General features: G+C 38.8%; 1 protein-coding gene across 2 annotated transcripts in view; it reads left to right on the top strand.

Moving 5' to 3' along the window:
• Positions 1-18,059, top strand: part of tex2l (testis expressed 2, like) — a 40,000-nt gene that overhangs the window by 9,286 nt on the left and 12,655 nt on the right. For both annotated transcript variants that reach the window (XM_061967437.2, XM_061967438.2), the window contains exons 3-6: positions 12,242-12,442; positions 12,747-13,068; positions 14,477-14,760; positions 15,009-15,158. In XM_061967437.2, coding sequence (XP_061823421.1) covers positions 12,242-12,442; positions 12,747-13,068; positions 14,477-14,760; positions 15,009-15,158 — 957 coding nt within the window. The remainder of the gene's footprint in view (positions 1-12,241; positions 12,443-12,746; positions 13,069-14,476; positions 14,761-15,008; positions 15,159-18,059) is intronic.

Genomic DNA, 18,059 nt, shown 5'->3' with positions numbered 1-18,059 from the left:
TCACTATAAGTATATATACCTAATACATCTATAAATATACATATATACATATACATATATATGTGCTTATATGTATATATTTGTATACAAATGTATATATGTATATACTGTATGTATAAATATATATATATACATATATGTCTTAATAAGGTTATCCAAAAAATAGTGCTCGATACCGTAGTAGAGCGCAATATATGTATGTGTGGGGAAAAAAAAAATCACAAGACTATTTCATCTCTACAGGCCTGTTTCATGAGGGGGGGTACCCTCAATCATCAGGAGATCTCCTGATGATTGAGGGTACCCCCCCTCATGAAACAGGCCTGTAGAGATGAAATAGTCTTGTGATTTTTTTTCCCCACACATACATATATATATACATATATATATATATATATGTTTACATGCGTGTATATGTACATATATAAATATATATATATATAAATATACATGTTTATATGTGTATATATGTGCATATATATATATGTATGTATATATATATATATATAAAATGTATGTATATGTGTGTATGTGTGTCCGATGTTATCACAGTATTTATTTATCATGTGTATATGTATCCATATATGTGTGTATATGTATATATGTGTATGTATATGTATGAAACATACATAAGATAGAAAATATGAATGAAACATAAGATAGAAAATAACACAATACATATAATAAAAAACATAAGAGTTTAACATGCTCAGTAAAAAGCCTCATTAAAAAGGTGTGTCTTTAACCTTCTTTAAAAAAATATTGAACAGTCTCTGCAGTTCCGAGGCTCTCTGGCAGGCTGTTCCTCAGGTGGGGGGCCATAGTGGCTAAATGTCACCTCACCGTGGGTCCTTGCTCTGGCATTTGGTAAAGATTAGAGGCCAATGCCAGAGGACCTCAGGATCCGCGAGAGTTGAAACAGTAAAAGCAGGTCAGATAGCTAAGAAAGTGCAAGGCCATTAAGACATTTAAAAACTAATCATAGAACTTAAAAATTGACCCTGAAGTGGATGGGGAGCCAATGCAGCGACTTTAAAACTGATGTAATGTACTCGTCAGCACATGCGTTGCTGAGTTTTGTATCAATTGTACAGTTTTGATTTTCTTTTTGGGAAGGCCAGAGAGCAGGACATTACAATAGTCGAAACGACAGGAAATAAAATCATGCATTAGCACCTCCTTGGTGGCCTGAAAGAGAAACGGCTGGACACTGGCTATGTTTTAAGATGATAAAAAACTATTTTGTAATATTTCTATCATATGGGACAAAAGTCAGCTTGGAGTCAAACCTGGGTGATATATTTAACTCAAATAAATAATCAAATAAAAGTCAGCTTTTATTTTATTTAAAATCTTGTGATTTTGGTAAAAGTTTATGTCTCTGGCCTTCAGGGCCTATAACTAAAACTGCTGTTTTGTTGTGGTTGAGCTGTAGGAAATTCACTGCCATCCATGCTTTGATGTCTAAAATGGAGTAAAAAGGGTATGTATTGGGTCTGTGTCATCAGGAGACACAGGGATTACATTCCAGACCCCCTATGGAGTCCGGCAAATAGGGACGCTATTTATTTTGTCATTTATATGAATCATTTATGCTTTTAAAGTATTTCTCAGCCCTCCACACAGCTTGCACGCATGCACGCACACACGCACACGCACACGCACACACACACACACTCTTAGGCTCAATTCAAAATCTCCCTCCTCCCCTCCTCTCTTTTAGTTGACCCTCCTTTGGCTCTAGCATCTAGTGCAGGGGTGTCCAAACTTTGTGGGCTAAAAACTTTTGTCGAGGGCCGAAAGCTGACTGCGTGTAAAGTCATCATATATATATATATATATATATATATAAAATTATATATATATATATATGATGACTTTACACGCTGTCAGCTATATATGTATATATATGTATATATGTGTGTATATAATATATATGTGTATTTAAAAAAAATTGTGTGTGCGTGTGAACATATTATAATAGCATTATGGACATATAATTAATATAATTGGATATTAAGAGGGCTTCACAGTGGCAGAGGGGTTAGTGCATCTGCCTCACAATACGAAGGTCCTGAGTAGTCTTGGGTTCAATCCCGGGCTCGGGATCTTTCTGTGTGGAGTTTCCATGTTCTCCCCGTGACTGCGTGGGTTCCCTCCGGGTACTCCGGCTTCCTCCCACCTCCAAAGACATGCACCTGGGGATAAGTTGATTGGCAACACTAAAAATTGGCCCTAGTGTGTGGATGTGAGTGTGAATGTTGTCTGTCTATCTGTGTTGGCCCTGCGATGAGGTGGCGACTTGTCCAGGGTGTACCCCGCCTTCCGCCCGATTGTAGCTGAGATAGGCTCCAGCGCCCCCCGTGACCCCAAAGGGAATAAGCGGTAGAAAATGGATGGATGGATGGATGGATGGATGGATGGATATTAAGAGTATGTGAAAGTTGGACTTCTACCTTGTTTACTTCCGTGACAACCTCCTTAAACTTGTGTAATCAATCAGAAATATCAAGCAGCTAAAATGCGCTAAACATGGATAAGTGTGGCGATAGTGTTTTGCATTTTCCCATCATGCTCTGTAAGGGATTTAAATGGGTGTCATCCTGATTTTGTTTTTATGGTGCATGGACGTTTTTATAATCTCCACAAATTGTGTTATATTGTGTTATGTGTGACCATGTCTGTTGGCATTTTGTGTTGGTCCGATTTTTTCTTTTTTTTTTGTATCATGATTAGGGAAGGTTCTTTGCATTGGGTCATATGCTGATTGCTGTGCTTTGATTTCTTTTCGACCATAGTAAGGAGTCATAACCCAATTTACTCATTCTGTCTACAGGATGGCGACACAGTAGCTTATAACCTGACTTAATAAAACTTGAAATCTCCCTGCGACCCCATACTCTTACTAAACTCATGACGTATTGTGGTTTAAATTGAGGACGCTTTCAAAAACAATTTGAAATGTGGACTCGTCAGACCACAGAACACTTTTCCACTTTGCATCAGTCCATCTTAAATGATCTCGGGCCCAGAGAAGCTGGCGGCGTTTCTGGATGTTGTTGATAAATGGCTTTCGCTTTGCATAGTAGAGCTTTAACTTGCACTTACAGATGTAGCGACAAACTGTATTTAGTGACAGTGGTTTTCTGAAGTGTTCCTCAGCCCATGTGGTGATATCCTTTAGAGATTGATGTCGGTTTTTGATACAGTGCCGTCTGAGGGATCGAAGGTCACGGTCATTCAATGTTGGTTTCCGGCCATGCAGCTTATGTACCGCTTATGTAGAGTGATTTCTCCAGATTCTCGGAACCTTTTGATGATATTATGGACCGTAGATGTTGAAATCCCTACATTTCTTGCAATTGCGCTCTGAGAAATGTTGTTCCCAATTAGCCTGCACACCTGTGGGATGTTCCAAATAAGTGTTTGATGAGCATTCCTCAACTTTATCAGTATTTATTGCCACCTTTCCCAACTTCTTTGTCACGTGTTGCTGGCATCAAATTCTAAAGTTAATGATTATTTGCAAAAAAAAAAATGTTTATCAGTTTGAACATCAAATATGTTGTCTTTGTAGCATATACAACTGAATATGGGTTGAAAATGATTTGCAAATCATTGTATTCCGTTTATATTTACATCTAACACAATTTCCCAACTCATATGGAAACGGGGTTTGTAAAAAGATGGTCAGAAAGCGGCTTGAAGACGGTCTGTAAAACATAATATGTACAACATTTTGACCAAAGAACCACCATTTTATGTTATGTAGACCATAAGCAAGCATGTATTGATCAGCTGTATACTGCATATAGGTCACCTACAGTAGGAAGAGGATTCATATGGCCCCATTCGTCCCGGTTTACCTGACGCATGAAATGTGACAAATTTGGGGCGAGCACTATCCACTATAGCCGCCAGATGACAGTAGAGTGTTGAATATCTTCAGAATGTGTTTTGTGGCAATTCCAATTTTGACCACAGCGTCTGTTGTTATGTAGAGGGGCGCTTTCCATCATTTTCAGCAGAATACATTGCAAAATGATTAACCCACACTCTTCCTCTCACGTAAGGTCCACCCAGTAATGGGGCCATATGAATCCCTTCTCTACAGTAACTCAAGTATTGAAGGATTTGAGGACTGTTAAGGCAACCTTCTTTGAACTCAGTCTTACGTGGAGACTTTAACATTGATCTTTTGAACCCCAATAAACAAACGTCCATTGATGACTTCACAAACACAATGTATATTATGAGTTTATATCCTAAAATCACACGGCCAAGAAGAATGACATAACCATGCTTATTGATAATATTTTTACTAATAATTGTGATAATACAACAAGCGTTTTGCTCGCAACCGACATCAGTGATCATCTACCAGTTTCCCCAGTCCATGATGGAAACTAAAAGAAGAGGAACTGGGACGACAAAAAGACATTTCAAAAATTACGCACAGAGAAAAGTATGAGTTCCTTTAAGAATGATCTGAGAGAACTTCATATTGCTCGCTAGTGTTACCATATCTGAGTTATTGTGCAGAATTATAGGGAAATATTTACAAAAGTACATAACATTCTCTCATTGTGTTACAAAAAACATCAGTTAGAATAGTACATTATGTTGGATGTCGGCGATCACTCGAAACGAGTATGATTGTCCTGTTGGGATTGCCTTCAGGAGAACGCCTGTGCGTGGAATCTTTTAAAGTGGGAGACCGGTGCACAGACAGCCACCACACTGTCCTTGGCAAAGAGAAGGCCAGGGTCCAATGGCATGGAGACCAAGACAATTGGGGGCCCATCTTTGCTGCAGCCTTCTTCCGCCTTTGTGACCGTTGTGGAGCTTCTATGCAACCATCATCCGCCCACTCCGCCGTTGAGGTCTTTTTTTTCATGTTGGATATAGAGAACATACAAACCCTATATTTATGAAATCAAAAATATTGGAATGTATTGATTTGGTGCAAAAATGATGTCCAAAGCAAACTACTGTATAACCTGCTACCCAAGAATACAACAATTCTTCTCAACAAAAGAAGAAAAATATAACCTTAGAGGAAAAAACAACTTAAAACATGTGTACGCACATCCAACACTTGAAACCTTTAGCATATCAGTATGTGGAGTTAAATTATGGAATGGATTAAGCAAATAAGTGAAACAATGTGCCAACTACACTTTACAAAACTGTTAAAATTACAAGTGTTTACAAAACACAAGAAAAAAGAGAAACGTTTTGAACCTTATTGAAAACGAGATATTCTTTATCTCAGTATGTTTATCACAACTGACTTAATTATCTATTACACGAACTGATGTATTAATAGACTTAGACTTAGACTTAGACAAACTGTATTGATCCACGAGGGAAATTGTTCCACACAATAGCTCTGTTACAAAGGATGGAAAGGGTAAGGATGGAAAGGATAATGCACACAAGGGCACAAAAAGAGGGCGAAAACAAAAAGTACAATGAATGTAGACTAAAAATTTACCATAGTAGCAATATAAAATACAACCTATATGTAATATTTACATATACAGTATATAATATATACTGATATGTTATGTTATTATATTCAATCAGTCAATCAATGTTTATTTATATAGCCCTAAATCACAAGTGTCTCAAAGGGCTGCACAAGCCACAACGACATCCTCGGTACAGAGCCCACATAAGAGCAAGGAAAAACTCACCCCAGTGGGACGTCGATGTGAATGACTATGAGAAACCTTGGAGAGGACCGCATATGTGGGTAAACCCCCCCCCCCTCTAGGGGAGACCGAATGCAATGGATGTGGAGTGGGTCTGACATAATATTGTGAGAGTCCAGTCCATAGTGGATCCAACATAATAGTAAGAGTCCAGTCCATAGTGGGGCCAGCAGGAAACCATCCCATATTATATAATATGTGTATATAATTTATACAATATACAACAAATCACAATTACCATGTACAATATTATACCATGTACAATATTACATTGATATGAGATAATAATGATTCACAGATGTAAATTGTGTTACAAAAACAAAACAATAAGTGAACATATGTGTTAGTAAGTGCTCTCAAGTGGAAAACGGGTAGAATTAAATAAGCTTACTTTACCCTACTCTATTTTGTAAAGAGAGATGATATGTCAATTATATGATATGTCATATTGTAAGTATGTTCACGTTCGGAATAAACTCAACTCAACAAGGAAGTGTTTTAAATGTATAAGAAAAAAATCCCCATATGACTACTTTAAATCTCAATGTACTAATAGGGCTTTATCCGAAGCACTGAGATGTAGCGAGGGGGACACTGCAGAAAACATGCTAAGTAATATAAGATCCAACCACCTCTTATGTTTCTCTTAAAAGTTTATTTAAACACTGTGAAAAAGTACCACATTCCCATTTTCTAAATTAAGTGTCTGACATTTAAAATCTACAATTGTATTAACAGAAGCACTTACAATAAGCTTTCACTCACACAAATGAGTTCTTAAAGGGAAGGGTGTCAAGGCAAAGGTCATATCTACAACTCTACTGACATGTTCCTTCACAGACTAAAGTGAAAGTGCCCTGCAAGGCACAGAATTGCAATTAACTGAAAAAAACCACTGGAGTCTTTGTAGTAATCACAGTGCTCCTCCAGTCCTGCAGCAGAACTTACTGTAACAGGCACCAAGATACTGTCAGCTCTCGAGGCCATTTGCAGCACACAGGAGGCTGCAGGCTGCTCTAATTTGTCAGCGCATAAATCAGGTGGGGGCTGGTGAGCCTTGGGATTAAATAGTCATAAGCAGTTTACTTAAGTGCAAAATGACTTATAATGAGTTTTTATTTATTAGTTTTTCATTTTAGGGACACCTAACCTTGTGTGTGACTTTTACCGCACGACACAACAGCCTGAAACATTAAAGTCAATCTAGAAAACTGCATTTTCTCCTGTCAACAAACTCAAAGTGTACTATTGTTATTTTCCAATTTAAATGTAAATATATTAAAGGTGGGGTTATTTTTCCAGGGTTTCTGCAGGTAACAGCAAATCTAATTTAATGCCTTTCAATGCCTTTTCTAATAGACTTCCTTTTTATTGTCATTCAAATTTGAACTTTACAGCACAGAGAAGAACGAAATTTCGTTACATAAGCTCATGGTAGTGCAGGATAAAAAAGCAATACGGTGCATATATAAATAAATAAATATATATAAATAATATATAAATATATATATATATAAAATAAATAAATTTATATAAATAAATAAATAGATTAATGTACAGATAAATATATTGCACTTTTTCACGTTTATGGATGTATGTTATATTGTCTTTTTTATTCCAGCGAGTTAATCCATTTTGGGGGAGTTGAGGGGATAATTGAATTATGATGCGTTCAAGAGTCTTTCGGCCTGAGGGAAGAAGCTGTTACAGAACCTGGAGGTTCTGCTTCGGAGGCTGCGGAACCTCTTTCTGGAGTCCAGCAGTGAAGTAATGCCACATAAAACAAGTTTCTGCAGATCCTTTATTATTTTTATATAGGGTTGTACGGTATACCGGTGTTAGTATAGTACCGCGATACTAATGAATCATATGCGGTACTATACCGCCGCTGAAAAGTACCGGTCCGGTATGATCCTGTAACGACTTGGTATCAGATTGATACCCAAATTTGTGGTATCATCCAAGACTAACGTAAAGTATCAAACAACAGAAGAAGAAGTGATTATTACATTGTAACAGAAGTGTAGATAGAGCATGTTAAAAGAGAAAGTAAGCAGATATTAACAGCAAATGACCAGTTAGATTAATAATTCATTTTCTACCACTTGTTCTTAATCATTTTGACAAAATGCATACGTCAGCAGCTAAATTAGGAGCATTTGTTTGCTTACTTACTAAAAAAAAGGCAAGTTGTCTTGTATGTTCACTATTTTATTAAGGGACAAACTTGCAATAAGAAACATATGTTTAATGTACCTTAAGATTTTTTGTTAAAACAAAGCCAATAATGCAATTTTTTGTGGTCCCCTTTATTTAGAAAAGTACCGAAAAGTATCGAAATAATTTTGGTACCGGTACCGGTACCAAAATATTGGTATCGGGACAACACTATTTTTATAGTCAAAACCTTACAAAACTGTCTGTCAGCCTTTGAACAGTGTACATTAACTGTTACTCTCTAATGAATTGCACACAAGACTGTTCATTCATAGAATGTATTTATTTTTCTGTAGTGGTAGCAGTAGCTGCAAGTTTTGGTGGCGTCATGGCGGCAGCAGAAGTTGCTTTGATGGTCACCCCAAATAAATTGGGCACCCTTAACTGCGATTTCACCGCAATCAATTTCTTTAACGCCTATGGACATTGAATTGAATGCTTTTGAATGCCATTTAAGGCCTTAATTATCGCAAAATCCATTCATGATCAAAATCCAAGACCTGCTCAGTGGCCTTGTGGTTAGAGTGTCCGCCCTGAGACTGGAAGGTCGTGAGTTCAAACCCCGACTGAGTCCTACCAAAGACTATAAAAATTACCTCCCTGCTTTGCACTCAGCATCAAGGGTTGGAATTGGGGGTTAAATCATCAAAATGATTCCCGAGAGTGGCCACCGCTGCTGCTCACTGCTCCCCTCACCTCCCAGGGGGTTCACATGGGGATGGGTCAAATGCAGATAATAATTTCACCACACCTAGTGTGCGTGTAACTATCATTGGGACTTTAATTTTAATTGAATGACTTTAAATGCTTTTTAATGACCCACAGAAACCCTGTTTTCCACATCCATCATGGATATGGACATGATCTCTTAATGTAAAACATATTTAAATGCTACATTCCACTACAATGATGTGGTTTTAGCTAAGTATATATTTACAATACATTACTCAAATGTAATTTTGTAGAGAGCATATCTCGACCAAAAGGTGGAATGTTGAATATACTTTGTTATTTATTAGCAAGCAGTCTACTTTTTGGTCCATGCAAAACCATAGCGTCGAAATGTAGTGTGGCCCCTGAGCTTTTGTAAAGTTTGAAGCAATTTTTTTTTTGGTCATTCAGATATGTCAAAAAACCCGGCGTCATAAATGTTAATACACAATTAATATAGCAGTGAAAGTACAATAATAAGGTTGCTTGAATCAAATTAATAATGTGTAGGGCTACCATCAATCAATCAATCAATGTTTATTTATATAGCCCTAAATCACAAGTGTCTCAAAGGGCTGCACAAGCCACAACGACATCCTCGGTACAGAGCCCACATAAGGGCAAGGAAAAACTCACCCCAGTGGGACGTCGATGTGAATGACTATGAGAAACCTTGGAGAGGACTGCATATGTGGGTAACCCCCCCCCTCTATGGAGACCGCCCCCCCCCCCTATGGAGACCGAATGCAATGGATGTCGAGTGGGTCTAACATAATATTGTGAGAGTACAGTCCATAGTGGATCCAGCATAACAGTAAGAGTCCAGTCCACAGTGGGGTCAGCAGGAAACCATCCCGAGCGGAGACGGGTCAGCAGCGCAGAGATGTTCCCAACCGATATACAGGCGAGCGGTCCACCCCGGGTCCCGACCCCGGACAGCCAGCACCCCATCCATGGCCACCGGATCTGTGTGTCTCCCCTTCCACAAGGGATAGGGGGGAGCAGAGGAGAAAAGAAAAGAAACGGCAGATCAACTGGTCTAAAAAAAGGGGGGCTATTCAAAGGCTAGAGTATACAAATGAGTTTTGAGATGGGACTTAAATGTTTCTACTGAGGTAGCATCTCTAACTGTTACCGGGAGGGCATTCCATAGTACTGGAGCCCTAACCCTAACCCTAACCCTAACCCTAACCCTAACCCTAACCCTAACCCATACCAACACCCCGTATGAAAAATGCAAAATGGTTTATTTCACCGGAGTGGCAAACCTTTAGCTTCGAACATTTCACTCAACACACACGTCGTAACCTTCATCAAAGCTCACCTTTAAGCATTCACACGCAGCACCATCATTTTGGAACAAGGACGCGGTGATAGAAGAAATGGCAAAATATAATACGTAATTTTGTGGTAACATAGGAGAAAGTTATGTACAAGTTTCACTTTTGCATCCCCTTGCCCATATCTGTGGTGCGTTCAAAGACCCTCGAATAACGTTAGAAATGGAGGCGTCACTAGGTTTTAAAAACAAGGGGATACCTAACTCCCAGGAGATGTACCAATAATAAAGCTGTATAATCATAAAAATAATTATGTTTTATGAAGCGTATTAGCTATTATAACTTTACTCTGAAGTAAAGGAAAACTTGGAAGATTTATAATTATATTTAGGTGTATAACGACATATTATATGATTATTTGGAGTAATATTCTGGCCACTTTATATTGAATTGTTGGCACTTTTTTTGTAAAACTATCTTTTTTTTTTATTAGAACAAAATAGTTTACGGGCATTATCTAAATATGTTAATCACCTATTTAAAAAGTTAAAAAACGAATTTTAATTTTTACATGTGTTTGAAAAAAATTGATTCAACCAAATCCATGCAATAGGTTAATTTAGTTACAATAATAACATTAATAATGGATAAGATTACAAGCGGTAGAAAATTATATAGGGCTGATGATGGTGGTGAGCTTCATTTGTAGTCTGTTTTGGAAAGAGAAAAACAAATATAAAAAAGATATCCCCAGCAAGCCTCAAGAATGCATAAAGACCAATGCAGTGAAGTCAAAGCAGCACACACAAACTCTTAGACTCAAATTGTGGTGTTTAACAAGAGATTACTAAAGTATTATTTTGGCCATTACAAGACACAGCTGCCCTAGGGTAGATTGATGGAAACGTGGCTGCCAATTTGCACCTATGACCACCACCAGTCATTCACATTCATACACCAGTGTGGGTGGCACTGAGAGCAAGGTGGGTGATATGTCTTGCTCAAGGACACAACGACACTGATTAGAATGGCGGAAGCATGGTTTCGTACCGGGAACCTTTAACTTTCTGGATGGCCGCTATACCATCCGAGCCACGCCGCCCGAATACTAAACATTAGGGTTGTTGTTAGTATAGTACCGCAATACTAATGAATCATATTCGGTACTATACCGCCTCTGAAAAGTACCGGTCCACTAACCCCCCGCACCCTTGTCGTTGTGTCATTGTTGGTTTACGAGCAGAGGAGCATGTTCGGCAGTGCACAATCACAGAGTACTTACAAACAGACACAGTGTGTAGACAGAAAAGGGAGAACGAATGCATCGTGCCCTTAAAAACTAAAGATAAAGGTGAAGTTATGACACTGAAACGCACCCAGGAAGAGGTGCTTTAAGACATGGCTAGCTAGCTAGCGGCTATAGTCTAGCCGCAGTCTGCAGTGTTTTAGCTACTTCTAAATCACTAAGCCTCACCTCCATGGCGACAAATAAAGAATGTTTCTTACAAGTATCATCCCTGCAGTACGAGGAATAGCTAAACATGCTTCACTACACACCGTAGCTCACCGGCGTCATAATGTAAACAAACACCATTGGTGGATCTACACCTAACATCCACTGTAATGATACCAAGTACAGTAGCGTATCTATTCGATACTCCTATGATTACGTCAATATTTTTTGGCATCACAACATCTTCTTTCGTTTTAAAAAAATGTATATTATGTTTATAAACTAAGGAAATATGTCCCTGGACACGAGGACTTTGAATATGACCAATGTTTGATCCTGTTACGACTTGGTATCGGATTGATACCCAAATTTGTGGTATCATCCAAAACTAATGTAAAGCATCCAAAAAACAGAAGAATAAGTGATTATTACATTTTGTGTACATAGAACATGTTAAAAGAGAAAGTAAGCAGATATCAACAGTAAATGAACAAGTAAATTAATAATTAATTTTCTACCACTTGTCCTTAATAATTTTGACAAAATAATAGAATGGAAAATGACACATTATGTTACTGCATACGTCAGCAGACTAAATTAGGAGCCTTTGTTTGCTTACTTACTAATAAAAGAAAAGTATGCTCACTATTTTATTTAAGGACTAACTGGCAATAAGAAACATATGTTTAATGTACCCTAAGATTTTTTGTCGAAATAAAGCCAATAATCCCATTTTTTGTGGTGCCTTTATTTAGAAAAGTATCGAAAAGTACTGAAAAGTATCGAAATAATTTTGATACCGGTGCCAAAATATTGGTATCGGGACACCACTACTAAACACTTGTTTTTTTCTTTTTCTCCAGGGTTGGATGAATGAGATTCACGATTATGACCCAGAAACCTTCCATTCAGCGCAGACTCACTCTGTGTTTGCCACACTGGAGGGCTCCTGCCTTCGACTTGACACCCCTCAGTCGAACATCAGTCGCAGAGCCATGTACGACCAGAGAGTCCACGAGTACGCTTTCATCAAGACACGTGCCTACCAGCTGGAGAGGAGCAAAGTATGATGGCTGCTGAAGTAAAACGAAGAGGTTTTTTTTTTGCATAGAACGCAACTATTTTCCAAGGTTTATTTTATTATCAGAGAGCATTAATGCTTGTAGCAAATGTAAAATGAATCAGTTTTACTTCAAATACACATTTGTTACAGATGGAATGCAAAGTGAGAAGGATGCATCAGCAGATGTTAGGAGTGTACAGTATATGGTTCAACCTTGGCAGTGATTGGCTGAATTAAAGACGAGCGTCACTCATTCGAGGGCTTAATACATTAGGTGTATAATTATCTTCAATTGTTCCCCTTAGGTGTTCTTGCTGCCATCTGTGTTGGCTCGGAAGCGAGTGTGGAACCCCAAATATCCCATCTGCATCCAGCTGGCCAGTATCTCTCAGGAGGACGCTGGGCAAAGGTCAGAAGGGAGTCAGAAAGAGGAGCAGCCAGGATCTGAACCCAAAGGTCAAAGTTTTTCTGGACCCACCAGTGACCCATGTGCAACTCTTTACCTCTTCGGACGCACGGGACGGGAGAAGGAGGAGTGGTTTCGCCATTTCCTGCTCGCATCCATGAATGCAGAGCAAGAGAAAGACCACAACCAACCACGGTCTGGCAGATGTGTGCCTCCATCGGGTAAGAGAACCATGGATAATGCATTAGAAGGTCTCTAGATAAGGCATCTATACAAACAGCATGTATATGTGTATGTGTGGATTATGGATTACATGCTCTAATTCTTTGCATGTCAAAGCCAATCCTATTCATGAGAACATACACGTCTCACTGTGGCAACAAGCAAGGACACCAGGGAACAACTGTAGTTTAACAAAGTCAGTGCGTGAATTATGATCTGTTTTTACGACATATTGTATATGTTAGTCGCCACACTTTGTTTGCATAAGTCTTGCCCAATATCTATTATCAAAGCAGTCCATTACACTGCCAAGCTATGATGTGATCTCATTCATTTACACTGTATTGGTTGAACAATTAAGAAAACAATGCATAAAAAAGTTATTTTTCAGTGTTTTTCCTAAAAGTTCTTTGTTTGTCTTCTCCTTACTTTTTTGTAAATGACCCGACTAAAATACAGGAAAACACCAACTTTGAATACTTATTAAAAGACATTTAGATGTTGAACCAGGGGTGTCAAACTAATTTTAGATCGGTGGCCACATGGAGAAAAATCTACTCCCAAGCGGGCCGGACTGGTAAAATCACGGCACGATAACTTAAAAATAAAGACAACTTCAGATTGTTTTCTTTGTTTAAAAATAGAACAAGCACATTCTGAAAATGTACAAATCATAATATTGTTTTTTTTTATATACTTACATGTTGTGGTTAATAGTATTCTATCTTTATTTGTCCTTTTTTTTTAATTTATTTATAGTTTCTGAATAAATTATGTGTAATCAGTCAACTCATTGGTGTTAATTTTCAATCTTTCAAGAAAAAAATTATATAAAAATCAAATTACAGGATGTTATTTATGTAGTTTGCTCATTTTCCTCGACTGGTGTACTAACATCATGTGGTTTTTTTTTTGGTTTTTTTTACATATGTAGCATCATCTACAAAGATACAAAGAATTGCTATTGTGACATCTAGTGGACACATTTAGAACAGCAGTTTCTTTCATTCAAAAATTTTGGCTCATTTTTATACTTAGTACACTCATCCCACGGGCCGGATAAAACCTGTTTGGCACCCCTGTGTTAAACGGTTGTTCAGCCTTGCAAAAAAATATCAGAGGTTATAGATGCAAGCCGATCTCATCTGGGTTTTTTTTCTTTTTTGCTGATATTGGGCCAATATCTAATATTAATATTGAATTGAAACACCCCTATCATTTATATGTTTCCAAATAAGTGAAGACCATTTGAATGATATCTGCAATAGTATTCTGGTCGTCGTTTTGCAACAAAAAAAATATGTCCGTTCGTTAGTGCCTATTTGGTGTGAGGCTTAAACACCTCCACCTCACTACACATGTCAAAATTATTTTTGCTAACTACATAATATGCCCACTCCCCCGCAGGTGACCCAGTACTGTCACAGAGTGTCAGCAGTCATGGTGATACCCCATGCAGCAAAGGCTCCACCAGCAGAGTGGGCAGCAGTGAAGACGATGCTCCCTCCACACCCCCGGTCTGCCCCAACCCTGCAGCTCCTCTCGGTCAGACCTCCAGCAGCACCACCAGGGGCCTTTTTCTTCTTGACTACCCTGGGTATATGGCTCGCCTTCTGGCTGCAGAAGACTCGCCCTCACTCTCAAGCCCCGGCGTTGGCAGCACAGAAACGAGCCCCAAACTCAAAGGAAATGTAAGTCAAGCTGAAGCCGAGTCACTAGTGTTGCCATCTAAGAGATAAGGGAGCGTTTAATAAGGGATCGACCTCAGAAAAGTCTCACTGTAGAGGATATTGTAGATCCCAACCAAGGGGATGATACAAAATAGTAGGACTGTACCATTTTGATTCTAGCGTGGATGTACCAATGGCAAAAGTGTTTATCGTAATTTCTTGATGTGCATCCTTAAACTAACTCTAAGCTGGTTCTCTCTTCATGTCAGTGTTCCTGTGATTTGGCGGAGGCCTGTGGGAGGAGTTCGACTGCGTGGGTGAACGCTCTGATCGGTCGCATCTTTTGGGACTTCCTGAGAGAGAAGTACTGGGCTGACGTGGTTTCCTGTAAAATCCAGAAGAAGCTCAGCAAAATTAGAGTAAATACAATAGTATTTATCGGGGATGCACAATACTTTTTTTTCCAAGCTGATACTGATAACTTCTTGCTCCTTGATACCTATAACGTTCTTATAAATACAATTTTTAGGTAAATTTGACCGTAATTAATACACAACTGGTGGTAAGAAAAAGTCAAACAATGGTGGATTTGGTATACTGTAAAGTTGTCCTATGACTTCACTACAATGGTCGAGCGAACATCACATCCATAAACCAGGAATGTTTATGCCCTGATTTTCATTGCGTCGTATTCTCTTAGCAAACTGAGCAGCGGCTCAGAAGTACATAACTTGGCTCCGGGGTGCAGTGTTTTCAGATATGGTGTGTGACAGGGTCTTCTGCATCTCTGACATTGCAGCGGCCAAGTATATTGCAGTATTGTTCTATCTCCGGGCTGCTGCGGTGGCGTCTTGCTGCTAGGGGAAGCAATCCGCTTTGTTCGGGTGATTTTCGTCTTAGCGTCCATGATTAACAGTTTAGCCTGCTTAAAGCGACTGTGTCTCCCCGCCCTCCCTTGGCCATCTGAGCGGGCGACACTCAGATGGGCTATGGGCAGCTTCTTTGCTGGCAAAGGCCTCTTCATTGGCTTTTAAGGCATGGATGCCATTGGCGTTTTGAGGTGGCTAGCAGGGCCGTAACCAAAACACAGAGGTCAGAAATTTGGCGGTCCAAGAAGAGCTTTGAAAAGTTGAAATCATGGTTATCCCAGCATCATATGAATATCACCTTGAGCAGGACAATTTCAAGAACAACAAAAGTTTTCATTGAGGTATATTATCTAACATATTTGACATTTGCTATGATTTTGTAACAATACATCCATCCATCCATTTCGCGGGGGTGGCTGGAGCCTATCCCAGCTGCATTCGGGCAGAAGGCGGGGTACCCCTTGAAAAAGTCGCTTCGTAACAATCCATATTAAAATATTTTATCATCATTAAAACATAAATTCAAAAACCCTGCTACCATCTCAACTCTTCTGGGATTTGAACACAGGACCTTCTGCGTTGCAAAACAAGTATTAATGATTCGTAAAAATTTGTCAGAGTATGTTGGTGACGAAGCCCAAGATGCAGAGAAGGCGGAAGGCATTGTGCGGGAAAACATGATTTAATTTAACACTATAGCAAAAAAACAAACAAAAAGGGTACAAACAAAAGGCGCACATAAGGCTGAGAAAAAACTTGGCTATGAACTAAAATAGCACAAAGGCTAACTGTCGACAAGAAACAAAAACACTTACTGTGACACGAAGGAACTATGACATGAGCAGAGTGAACAAAAGTAGACAGAGCTACAACGACAAGTATTATAACAGGTAGAAGTGACATCGACAACGACAATAATCCAGCAGTGACTGGAGCGTAGGGCAGGTATAAATAGCAGCTGGCTGATTGACACCAGGTGTGGCCAGGTGCCAATCAGACAAACTTACACAAAGACTGTCCGCAAGAGTATTATACCGACAGTGTTTCACATTCATTTCACTCAGGTGAAACCAAGATCTCAAGCAGCTAAAATGCACCAAACATGGATAAGTGTTGAAAAAGTGTTTTGTATTTTCTCCATTATGCTTTTTAGAGTATTTTGAATTCAGTGGTGTGCCGTCAGGGTCAGCAAGACCTTCTCTGCTGGCCTAACATAACCAGAAATCCCTATCATAATTAAAGATAAAAGCATTTTTTTATTTACTTTCCCTAAATATCTAAACGTATTCATATTCTCTTCATGTCATAGTATGCTCCTTCCAGCGCTGTTGTTTTTATGTTAGAGTTTTTATCCAATCAGAAATCATCTAGCTTATGTTGCCATGCTGTACCAAATCTACCCGAAGCCTTCAGAATCAACAATGCGGGTGTCCGTGCACTGTAAGTGAACGGGGGCATACAGTGATTGACAGTTGCAATAGCCAATCAGATCATGAGTTGTTGTCAGTAAGGCCTTTCAGATGGCCTAAGGCAGATATATAGTGATGTTATGAGCCAGGTAACATAAGAACTCCTTTACCCAGCATGCCACAGTATTGAAGCGCACGTGCAGTGGCCGCGTTTAGCTGGATGTTTTTGATGAGCACCTTGTGGAGTAAACTTTAAGAACTCATCCAACACACCTCGTCTGCATCTTTTATGATTAGACAAGACAACACATATATTTGCAAGGCCATTTTCAAGAAGGATATTTAAAGAGAAACTACATCTTGTGAGATGTCGGCCAACCCCGGAAGCTCGAATGGATTCTACAGATTGTGAGTTCAGATATTTTATTTCTTTATTTTTTCACGTTTATTATGTTTTTTGCTATTTAAATTTTGACAGTACCACATAAGATATGTTTTAATTCCTGATGCGGGTTTATTGATTTTTAAATGCGCCAGAAAATTACCCGTTTGCACACTGTTGGTGGTGATTCAATGTCCAGTAGTGCGTAAGTGTGTTTCTGTATAGTAGTTCTCCAGCAATGGTCATGTGGTGACATCAATGATGGTATTTTGAGAGGTAATCATTGAAGTCGGACATCACTGAATGCCTAGGTGGGAAATGCACGGCCCGCCACTGTTTGAATTATGTGTGTGATTGGACATTTTTTATAATATCCACAAAGCTCAGTGAGCAGGTTATGTTTTGTGACCATGTGTGTTGAATTTTTGTGTCAGTGTATTTGCACTGATTTAACTGAATAAAATGCTCAAGAGCAACCACATTCTTTCAAGCACCAAGATCAAAATGATAGAGACTTTAATATTCCCAATAGCAACTTGTGGATGTGAAAGTTGGACACTGAAAAAAACAGACTCACGAAAAATACTTGCTTTTGAGTTATGGTGTTGGCGCAGAATCTTAGAAACTCCGTGGACAAAACGAATCTCAAATAAGGAAGTG

This window comes from Nerophis lumbriciformis, linkage group LG11, assembly GCF_033978685.3.
Source record: "Nerophis lumbriciformis linkage group LG11, RoL_Nlum_v2.1, whole genome shotgun sequence".
In the NCBI taxonomy this organism is placed as follows: Eukaryota; Metazoa; Chordata; class Actinopteri; order Syngnathiformes; family Syngnathidae; genus Nerophis; species Nerophis lumbriciformis.
The sequence above is the reverse complement of the archived record's forward strand: the minus strand, read 5'-3'. Positions and strand labels throughout refer to the sequence as shown.